Here is a 12,273-nt window from a genome sequence, read left to right on the forward strand (position 1 = left end):
TAAGGTTTGACTCATCATTCAGATAAAGACACTGTGCAAGTTGGGAAAAAGTTGGATGAAAACTGTGGACTTTATTTTGTAAACAAGCTGTGAGAAATGTCGCTGAGAAAGTACTACGCGTCTTAACCGTTCGATCCTTTATTTACTCTATTTAAATCATAACAATAACAATGACGTCACCGTCATCGACGGCTGACGTTAACGCGCCATGGCGGCAAAGCATGACGTTACATATTCTCAACATTCTGGGGGCCGCGAAAAGTAATAAATAGAAAACAATATAACGTTTGACAAAATCATCAAATAGTTATGTAAATTATCATTTAAAGCAAAGTAAATGGAAAAATCATTTTTAAATCATGCTTTTCGATCATGAATGTTATTTAAGAAATTAAAATCCTGAACATGTCCTTTTCAATTATTTCGAATGCAATCAAAATCACATTACAAATTCAAAATGTGTCTATGGGCACTCAATTGGATAAAGTCTTGTAATTGGGCGCGTCAACACTCCTTGGCTGGAACGAACAACTGCAGTGCGTACACATCTTTCGTTACCAGGAAACAGCTGTTTAACAACCCCGAGTTTCCACTTCAAGCGCGGACCGTTGTCTTGGATATGTTGATTATCGTACCGCAAATCATGGTTAAGGTCGTCGTATTCCGCTTCCTGTCCGTCGTATTCTTCGAGCTTGACGTCGGCGCGCGTGACTTCTTTCTGCAATGGCATCACCCGCGATAGTCCTATCTGAATCCCAGGACTTCGGGGCAGCAACATCGTGTCAAATGCTTCGACATTCCCTTCGATTACCATGCCCTCAGCGTGAGTTATTGACGGAATAGGAAAGAAATCTGTTTGGGTGCTGTCTTCTAAATATTTTGAGGTTTTCTTGCTCGCAATATTGAGATTTTCTTTCTTTTTCTTGTTCAGCTGTTCTGGTTTCCTTAGACAACTGATCTGGGTGGACGGCGTCCGGAGGTTCTGTCGCATAGCCGGCACGGAGTCCGTGTTGCCTTATGCGTTGACGGCGTCAGTGTCGCAAGACTCGTGCTGGGTGCGCGATGTACGGAGTTGCGCTAGACCCCATTCTGCGATAGGTTTGTTGCGCTGCGCTGCAGAGACTTCATTGGAGACTTTGAAGGTTCAAATCACGAAAACATGCATTTCACATTTTGGGAATGGGCTCTTTCTCTTCCCAGAACATAGCTCGTCCGTAGAGAAAATCCAAACTCTTATCTGCAGATTTCATAAGATCTCGCTCTGTATCCGTGGTTGTTTTCTTAACATGGTCCAAGTACTTATTGTCCGTATATAGCTCCTCTAGCAGTCTTTGTGCCTGAGTTCTGAAAGCAGTCGCTTCGATGTATCCATGTCCATACTCTCCATACCGTTCGCCTTGTCCTCAAAGGCTTCCTTCCACGCCCTGGGATTCTCCTTCCGGTGGATGTGCGCAAGGGAGGGGATGCATGGTGGAGGCAGGGGGCATTGTGGGCATGGGCGCGGATAATTCTTCTTCTAGTGCGGTGGGCAAGTGCGTGAGTCTAGCTGGGGTAAACCTAGTATGTTATGGCATTGATGAGGATAGAGGGTTCGGGACGTGAGATGATCGATCTCTCGCTCGAGTTTGAGTGACGGGTTGCGGAGGATCTCTAGCATACCAGTTGCAGTTTAATGAAGACGAATGACCAGTCGGATAAACAGGCTGTCCAGTAGGCGCTGCAGTGGAAGTGTGTATCCTAGAAGGAAACTCAGTTGAAGTCGACTGTAGCTCAAATGGTGTGATCAAGGACGTCAGGGGTACCCAAGATGGCGCCGTGGCCGTAATAGTTGATTTCCCTGATTGCGCGGTTTCGAAACTTTGTAAATGCCATACTGGCATTGTAGCGGAAGTCTGCAGTGACCAAGTCTGCTTGGTTGCAGTGTTTTGCGGTGGTCCAGTAAGTTGAGTAACTACATCAACAGGCGTTGGTTGTAGCCCGTAGGGCGCGTGTGCGGTGGAATTTGACGAAAGTTCATATAGTGCTTCGGCGGATGCTCGTGATACAAGTGTGCTTTCATCAGTGGCGACTGAAGCCGACGACAGACCTGGGAGGTAAACTGTAATTTAATTTATGTAACTTTCGTTAAAGCTGATTTGTGAACGTGGCTGTTTCCGTCATCTCTTCGGGAATTCGCTCAACTTCTGTTTGATTTAAAATTTTCTCATCAATCGCTTTTAACGAGTCCAATACTTCTGAAATGTTGTTCAAAACACACTAGTTTCTGTAAATCTTGTTTCATTGTCATTTTTCGTCACGGCACCATAATTTGTGAGAAATGTTGCTCAGAAAGTACTACGCGTCTTAACGGTTTGATCTGGTGTCAGAAGTGAAAGTACAGAAACAATTCAGCTCGCGACATTCAGTGGTTTGAACAAGCAAGTACAGCATGTTGACACCGCAACTGTGTATCTGCAGACGGACGACAAAGACAAGGTTCCTATCCATGTACTTAAAGTGCCAAAGATTGCCGCCCCTATTGAGAACTGTGTTACTTCTGCAGTTAGACAGTTACCCCATCTCTATGGTTTGAAATTAGCGCATCCCATCCATGAACATAGTCACATGAACATCTGTTTTCTTATTGGTGCTGACTTTTATTGGGACATAGTGGAAGATTGTGTGATAGGCGGAAATGGCCCAACTGCTGTAAAATCGAAAATCGGATACCTTTTGTCTGGACCAATACCGCATGACACTACTCAACGACCTGTGCATTACGTCTTCAGCATCATCAAATGTGATTAATACCACCCTTAAAAAGTTTTGGTCGCTAGAGAGTATGGGTATTAATGATTCCACAACTAAGCGAAATCTCCAGGACGCATTGGAACAATATCAGGACAGCAGCATACAGTTCTGCGATGGTAGATATGTTGCCAAATTGCCATGGAAAGACGACCATCTGGATCTCCCTTCGAACCTTGATATCGCCCTATGAGCACAATTAGGAGACTCCGACATGAACCGGAAATGCTAAAAGCGTACAGCTCAATCATACAAGATCAAGAAAGAAGTGGCTTCATTGAAAAGGTTCCAGACGATTCCCAGGCTCCAGTACATTATATACCTCATAACGCAGTGAAAAAAGATTTGATAACCACCCCTTTAAGAATCGTGTATGATTGCAGCTGCAGACAGTCAAGTAATGATTCAAGCCTGAATGATTGCCTTCAGTCAACCCCCGCCAATTCTTAATGAACTAACTGCCATACTAATGCACTTTAGAATGCATTGGTTTGCTATGATGATGGACATTGAAAAAGCGTTTCTACACGTTGGTTTACATGAGAAAGATCGGGATATGACGCGTTTTTTCTGGCTTGAAGACCCCAATAACCCGTTAAGCCGTTTGATTGCTTACAGATTCAGTTCTATTTGGCGCCATGTGTTCACCGTTTATTCTGAATGCCACGCTTATGAAACACCTGAGTACCAACACCAAAAACGGAGCGTCTGCTATCATACTTCAGGACTTATATGTCAACAATATTATATCAAGTTTCGAGAATGAAGAAGACATGATACATTTCTTTCACAATTGGAGAAAGTTGATTGGAAATGCTGGGATGACTCTCAGATCTTGGACATCAAACAGCATTAATCTGAAAGAAGTTGTCACTTCCGGTTGTATAGAAGAAAAGAATACTGATGTCAAGGTCCTTGGAATGCTCTGGAACACTACTGAGTGCTCATCGACAGCCGACGTTAACGCGCCATGGCGGCAAAGCATGCGTTACATATTCTTAACACAAGCCTTATTTCACAATTTTCTCTAATTCAAGGGGAGATAAGTCTGGACTTTTTACTCTGATGTAACACATTTTCAATAGGGTTCGAGTCCTCATAAGTATAAAGACACTGAACAAGTTTGAAAAGAATCGGATGAAAACTGTGAACTTTATCGTATAAACAAGAAAAAGTCTAACGCACGCACGGACAGACGACAGAAACCATGCCATGACATAAGCTCTTCAGGCCTTCGCCAGTAGAGCTTAAAACTGAGACAGGCCTTTTCAAGTCTGTTTAAGAAAAAAATGCGCTTTCGGAATTGTAATTTGTTCAGTTAAAAGTCAGCTTATTTGGGTAAAACTTATTTCATACCTACCTACCTTGTGTCTTCTAGGGACTTTCAATAGCTCTTACAGCTAGTTGATCCCTTTAAACTTCAATTTAAATTTCAATGTCTCCACTCCGGTCTGATTTTTGTTTGTTGTAAATAAGACAATTTATTTAAATTGCTTTAATTAGTACACTTCTGATATGTCAAAACGCTTATCCAACCATAATTTGTCTAGTTGAGTCTTGAACGAGTTTACTGTATCACATGTCACAATGTCTTGTGGTAAGTTGTTCCAAACTGAGACTGTGCAATGTCCAAAAGAATGGAGCATAACTGACTTGTGCGCTTTCGGCTATGCAAGTTTTAAACAATGGCCTCTTGTCCCACTATTTTCAGCATAATCGAAAAAATTTCCAGCATCAATATCATCAATTTTATGGATTATCTTAAATACTTGAATCATGTCGAATCTTTTACGTCGATAGTCCATTGAAGGAAGAGTAAATTCAGCCAAAGATCTTGATATGATAGTTCACGGATTTCAGGTACTAATCTGGTGGCCCTACGCTGTGCATTTTCAATTATTTGTTTACATTTCTTTGTGTGAGGATAATAAACCAAGTCCCCATAGTCCATATGAGATCTAATGAGCGACTTGTAAAGTGTCAAAAACAAGGATTTGTCCATGTGGGTGAATTTTCTCCTGATTAGTCCAATAATTCTGTTGACTTTATTAACTGTGCTACTTATGTGACTCTCAAAATTCAAATTTGACGAGTATACCAAGGTCCTTCTCAGAATCATCTCTGGTTAGATTTTGAGCATTTCCATCACCATCCAATATGGTATAGTTGAAATGAAATTGTTCATTTCAGTAAGACACAATTTTACATTTGCTAATGTTGAAATTTAACATCCATCCCGAAACCATTTTACTGGTTTGAGTCACCGTGACCTTGACCTTTGACCTAGTGACCTGAAAATTAATGGGGGTCATCTGCCAGTCATGATCAATGTACCTATGAAGTTTCATGATACTAGGCGTAAGCTTTCTTGAGTTATCACCCGGAAACCATTTTACTGTGTCAAGTCACCGTGACCTTTGACCTAGTGACCTGAAAATCAATAGGGGTCATCTGCGAGTCATGATCAATGTACCTATGAAGATTCATGATCCTAGGTTTAAGCGTTCTTGAGTTATCATCCGGAAACCATTTTTCTGTGTCGAGGCATCGTGACCTTGACCTTTGACCTAGTGACCTGAAAATCAATAGGGGTCATCTGCGAGTCATGATCAATGTACATACAAAGTTTCATGATCCTAGGCATAAGCGGTCTTGAGTTATCATCCCGAAACCATTTTACTGGTCCGAGTCACCATGATCTTGACCTTTGACCTAGTGACCTGAAAATCAATAGGGGTCATCTGCGAGTCATGATCAATGTACCTATGAAGTTTCATGATCCTAGGCATAAGCCTTCTTGAGTTATCATCCGGAAACTATTCGGTGGACGGATGGACGGACCGACATGTGCAAAAACAATATACCCCCTCTTCGAAGGGGGGCAGGGGTTTTTCTGCCTACTTTGGGAAAAGGAGTCTGACCAAATTAGGAATTTTTTATTGACAAAATTGCCCATTTTGGGAATTTTTGTTTCGTGAAACGGCTCATTTTGGGAAAAAAAAATGAATTAATCATGCTTAAATAAGTCTGTGGTTTAACAATTTTCTTTATATAAACACATGCAAAACAAACACTGCCCAAACACAAGTTACAGCAACATTTTTTGCCGAGCTAAAATAGAGCCATGGGTATTTCATTTCATACTTTAATGTATTAAATGACGATTGAACTAAAACTTTCTTACAAGGCTCTAAGCATTCAGTTGCCTATTTTGTGATTGACGGCCCTGGCATTACTTCTGTTGCTGTTACATTTTGCTGTGTATCGTCCGAGCCTGTCTGTTCAGGGTTACTGGCGGCAGTAATTTCGGAAGATTCTGAGCGTTTCGAAAACATCTATGATATCGTTACACATCCTTTAGCGTCTATTTTTCGTGTTTTTTTAATGTAATATTTACTATTGTGTGAAGCCATGATTGAAAATAAGCGTCTACAGATATGGTTTAGAATGTGTATTGTGCGGCTCTATATACTTGTATATAATGCGGAACAGTTCGAACATCATCGCTGAGAGTAAATGCATCCGGCAAATTCACCAAAAAATCTGTGTAACTAAAGGCTTTATTACGTCGTGAATGAAGGGAAGTCACTCTTTCTATAAAAATTATGTTTACTTTTTACGATTTTGGAAGATTTTATTTTTTGGAATTGGGAAAAATGCAATCAAAATTCGATTGGGAACGGTTCCGTTTGCTTTGGGAATGCATCCGTTTCCCGGAGGCGCAGACAGTGCTGAAAAACCCCTGGGGGCATAATATAATGAAAAGTACTGGCCCAAAAATAGAATCCTGAGGAATCCCAGATAAAACACTCTGCCAACTGGATTTCTGTCCATCAATAACTACTCTTTGCTTCTGGTTATATAAAAAATCTTTAAGCCAATTCAAAATGGAGCTTGAAATGCCATATCCTTTTACTTTTTTCAGAAGTCTCTTGTGGTACACTATCGAACGCCTTCCTAAAATCTAAATATATAGTGTCAACTTGAAGGTTATTATCTAGGGCATCCGTCCAGTCCTCCAGTACAGCTAGCAATTGTAACACAGTATTTCTATTCTTTCTAAATCCAAATTGACAGTCTGACATTAGATTATGGATAGTGAAATGCTGGACAATAGAGAGTTTAATTATTTTCTCCAGAATTTTACAAACAACCGAAGTTAAAGATACTGGACGATAATTTCCTGGTTCACATTTTTTGTCACCTTTCTTAAAGATGCAAGTTACATTAGCTAGTTTCCACTCGCTGGGCAATGTACCAGTGGATATTGATTGCTGAAATAGATCACTGAGGGATATTTTTAAGTTCCTCTGCACAAGTCTTCAGGAAAAAAGGGTGACAGTCATCTGGACTAGGGCTGTAACGAATACACTAGATGACGAATACGATATGTATCACGAATACAGGGTGGCGAATACGAATATTTATTCGCGAATATGAATTTTAATGAACAAAAGTAATACTGACAACTTGACATGACAAAGTAGTATGAAACTATGAGTATTTATAATTTGATTAATTGAGTAGCATTGCATACTGAAAATATGAAATATACCACTTTGAAATAACAAAACACTGACTAGAACCGCTTAAACTTCAAACACAGTTTTGAAATTTGTCTTTTGAGAAAACATGACTAGTACGGATAAAATCCTTGAGTAGAAGAATTAGGAGTCAACAGTTGAAACATTAGTGAAAGTACCCATTCACATTTTTTAATGAGCATATGCCAGATAGGTGATATGGATGATATTTCAATGTCACATCTTTGACGTATACTCATTTGATATATTGAATAAAAACAATCAATGTCGTAAAGATAAACCAAAAAGAAATTCCATCTGCTAATCCTTTGTGTGTATGTTTGAGCATCAAATCACTCGTATTTACCTTAATAAACATAAAAAACCATCAAAAGATTTTTTTATTCCAATGTCGTAAATATTCAACCGGTGCCCGCCATTTTTGTTGATAATCTCACTGTGTAACATAGTGGGTGGGGTAAACATGATGAAAAATGCCGGAATAAGGAGAAGAACATTTAAATATAGGGGTTTAATTATAATTGTATGAACCTTCATTTGTAAGGTATAAGATAAGATGATTATACTTTCAAACTCGAAACAACGTTGTTTGTATTCGTCAAATATTCGGTTCGGGAGGGGAAGAATAACGAATACGATTCGTCCACAGCCGTATTCGAGTAATTCGAATGTATCGTTACAGCCCTAATCTGGACCACAGGCTTTTGAAGTTTTTAAAGCACTCAAATGTTTAAAAACAGAATCTTGAGAAATCATAATGTCTGACAAGAACTGTGTTTGGTCCAATTTATCTGGAAAGCCAGGCAATGCAGAATCCTGCGTAAGCAACGATGCAAAAAAAGTCATTCAACACAATTGCTTTATCACTACAATAATTTTGATAGTCACCATAACTACGTCTGTAGGTAAACCGTTTCCAGGCTTGATACTTTTTCTTTACCTTCCTAACACAATAATAATCCATCCATTTAGGTTTGTGTATTTCCTTTTTTTCCAAATTTAGAAATGAAATTTTCCTCACAATGTTTAATATGTTTTTGAAAAAACACACATGAATCTTCTACATACATCTCTACCATTTCACTCCAATCCACAACGCTCAAATAGTTCTTTATTTTAGTATAGTCTCCATTGAAATAGTTTGCCCTGCTTATTTGTTGAACATTCTTTTTTCCAATGAAAGGAATCTCAAACAAGAGCACCGTATAACGGGTGCCAACGCTCTGCTGCGGATGCAGTCTTGAATAAATGAAAGCTTTTCAGAATTTTTTTAGAGGTCACAGTGACCTTGACCTTCGACCTTGTGACCCAAAAATGGGTGTGGCATGTAGAACTCATCAAGATGCATCTACATATGTAAGTTTCAAAGTTGTAGGTGGAAGCACTTTGATTTTAGAGCCAATGTTAAGGTTTTATCACGGCGGACGGCAGACACCTTGGGTTTTCTCCCGAGCTAAAAATACTGAAACATGATCAGTGGCACCTAATTTGCTATTTAGTGATAGATTTTCAATTTCTGTTTGATTGTCAGTTAATAAAAATCTCTTTAAAATAATTCAAATAATAAGAATAAAATCATATAAATAAAGAAACATACTTTGTTAGATGTCATTCAAATACAATTGAGATATTATAATCTTTTAACACTTATTTAAAGAAAAACAAGAGATGTATTTGAAGCCATATATTTGATCTTTGACCTTGAAGGATGACCTTGACCTTTCACCACTCAAAATGTGCAGCTCCATGAGATACACATGCATGCAAAATATCAAGTTGCTACCTGAAGCGACATAGAAGTTATGAGCATTTTTCAAAACCTAAATGCAAAACCTAAACGCAAAGTGTGACGGAAAGACAGACAGACGGACGGACGGTCCGATCACATGGGAAGTATTTTTCTCACATTGGAAATTTGTTAACCATTTTGCTTAGGGTATGGGTCTTTTTCATGGACTTGTACATACGCTAGGAAAAGGTCTGAAAAGCCCCTGCTTGTATTGCATAGTACCTGTAGAGCTGGAGGTTTCAAGTCCCTCTCATGGTTGCCAGCAGTCACTGTTTCCATGGAGGCAAGGGAGACAAACCAGGCTGGAGGTCAGCTCTCCACATTGGAGTGAGTCAATAGGACAGCCGGAAATGTCTGCAAAAAGCTGAAATGGTAAACAAAGTTTCAATATGAAATATGATGCGACTGAACAAAATAGAATATCTGGTATTTGGCCAGTAGACAAACATGTATAGCAATGCCTTTTAATGTCTGTCCAAGGGTTTGCAGTATATTATGATAAAACCATAATATTGATTAAATATTTTCTCATACCACATTTTGGGAAATTTGCTTTCCACTATTGTAAATATCGTTCAGTTTCAGGTAGAAAATTAAGGAAAAAAAACAATGTGATACTGACATTAAAATAGCTCATACCCCAGTTTCATATACATGTAGCATGTTGGTTTGAAATCTCAGAGAAAAAAAATCCCCATTGCCAGAAACTTGACAAATAAACAAGAGCTGTCAGAAGACAGCGCGCTCGACTATTCGAGTGCTTGACAGTATAACTTAAGCCAACATGGGGGAATTTGTTCATATTCAATAAGGTAAAGGTAATATAGTCATATTCTAAGTGGAAGAGGACCATAATTGAAACATATTGATTAGCTTATGTTTTAAATTTGTACTTTATAGACGATATTGAGTTCAGATATATTTTCCACATTCTATTGAACATTTGTAAAGACATAAAACAAACTAATAAGATTTTATTTCAAGTTTGATAGCAATAGCTTGGGTGGGATGGTTGGACAGTCCTTCAAAAATAAAATAAATATTTGTGGTTTTTTTACCATGTCAAAAACAATCTTTTTGGGTGGGGGTGGGGATGGAGAGGGGGGTTTAATGTGGGTGTGTGGTAATTTATTAGATGATATTTAAAAAATAACAACAAAAAACGAAAAAAAACTAGTGACCTGAAAATCAATAGGGGTCATCTGCGAGTCACGATCAATGTACCTATGAAGTGTCATGATCCTAGGCAAAAGCATTCTTGAGTTATCGTCTGACAACCACCTGGTGGACGGACCGACAGACCGACCGACATGAGACAAGCAATATACCCCCTCTTCTTCAAAGGGGGGCATAAAATTGGGGGGGGGGGGGGGGGGGGGGATTCTGGGGTGGGGCGTGGGGGTGGTTTGGGTGAAGTCCATTGTGGTATGTCAGGTAAGTGTTAACTTGTTTTCTCAAAGTATGCATCAACTCTGATCATAAATAAAGAAGTTATGGCAATTTAAGCAAAATTTATTAATTTGAACTTAAGTCAAGGTCATTTAAAGGTCAAGGTCAAATTCAACTTACCAGGTACAGTTCCCTCATGATAGTAAGAAAGGTTTTGAAGTTTGAAAGCAATAGCCTTGATACTTTAGAAGTAAAGTGTAGCTAAACACAAACTTTAACAAAATATTCAAAGTTACTAAGACAAAAAAGGGCCATAATTCTGTTAAAAAGCCAACCAGAGTTATGCAACTTGCCCTGAACAGTCCCCTTATGATAGTTAGTCAGTTTTCCAAGTCTGAAAGCAAAAGCTATGCTACTTTAGGAGTAAATGGACCAAAACACAAAACTTAAACAAATGTTCAATTATCTGAGTATTATAGGGGCCATAATTCTGTCAAAATGCATGTCAGAGTTACATACATGTAACTTTGCCTGCACAGTCCCCTAATGATAGTTAATAAGTGTTGCAAGTATGAAAGCAATAGCTTTGATACTTTAGGAATAAAGTGAACCTTAATACAAAACTGAACCAAATTTACAATTTATAAGTATAAAAAGGGCACATAATTCTTACAAAATGCTTGATACAGTTGTCTGCTCGTGTTTATAGATTGGGGTCATGTTGGTAAAAGAAGTACGCAAAATAATGTTGGTAAAAGAAGCATGCAAAATATAAAAACAATATGTCAAGGGACATAGGAAATATTTGAGGTGGTACACAAACTTTAACATTAACGCTCACGGTAACGCTGACGCCGGGGTGAGAGTAGGATAGCTCCAATATATATATATATACACCGTAAAACGCTGTGTATAACGCGCATTTATGTATAACGCGCATCTACTTTTTTAAGCTAAAAAATCGGAAAAAAGTTTTTGAAGCAAAAAAATCGGGGGAAAAATTCCGTATCACAGGCTAACTGAAAATTGTTATATTTACATTGCCGATCTTCCGTGTTCTTTTATTGCTTCAATTATTAATTATTTTAAAGAGGATAACGACACAACTAATTTGTGTTTTTTTTAAATCGTATTATGCGTAAAAATGAATGTTTTGATTTAAATGAATTATGCATGAAATGCACACTTTCCACGAAACCATCAAGGTTTTCATCATATGTCTCCGAAGTAACTGTCCACGATTTTATTGTGGAGGAGTACACATAACGGAAGAATTAGTTATAACTACGAAACTGACATTATCGATTGGTATTGTCACGTGGTTATTCATGCATGACTTATTCACAACCGCGCGTTTATTTACATTGCTGATATCATGCGTTATTTTCGAGTGTCTATAATTGACAGGAGACTTTAACGACTCAAACTTCTCAACACCACTACGACATGACCGGCGATAAACAAACAATTGAGGTGTGAAGCTGTTTGCCGGTTCGCATGTTTTGATAATAGCCCAGCTACACAAAACTTGACAGGTGACGCAAATTGCTCGATAACCACATCCTCAATCTTGACAAGACGTATGAAAACGTGTAAACAAACACAACATCAATTTTATTAACACATTTGAAAAGCAAGAAAAATAATCAAAAATATATCGGGGAAAGACCTTGACGACATGTTATTGTAAATCGACAAGTGTCCCCAAATAAATTTTGTAACCCTAGTACAGTAGGGTATAATATTGTGGGAAAACAATAAAAT

General features: G+C 38.5%; 1 protein-coding gene across 2 annotated transcripts in view; it reads right to left on the reverse strand.

Moving 5' to 3' along the window:
- Positions 1-12,273, reverse strand: part of LOC127857016 (E3 ubiquitin-protein ligase ZFP91-like) — a 35,679-nt gene that overhangs the window by 19,946 nt on the left and 3,460 nt on the right. For both annotated transcript variants that reach the window (XM_052393272.1, XM_052393271.1), the window contains exon 2: positions 9,343-9,484. In XM_052393272.1, coding sequence (XP_052249232.1) covers positions 9,343-9,399 — 57 coding nt within the window. In that variant the 5' untranslated portion in view covers positions 9,400-9,484. The remainder of the gene's footprint in view (positions 1-9,342; positions 9,485-12,273) is intronic.

Source organism: Dreissena polymorpha, chromosome 14 (genome assembly GCF_020536995.1).
Source record: "Dreissena polymorpha isolate Duluth1 chromosome 14, UMN_Dpol_1.0, whole genome shotgun sequence".
NCBI classification, from domain to species: Eukaryota; Metazoa; Mollusca; class Bivalvia; order Myida; family Dreissenidae; genus Dreissena; species Dreissena polymorpha.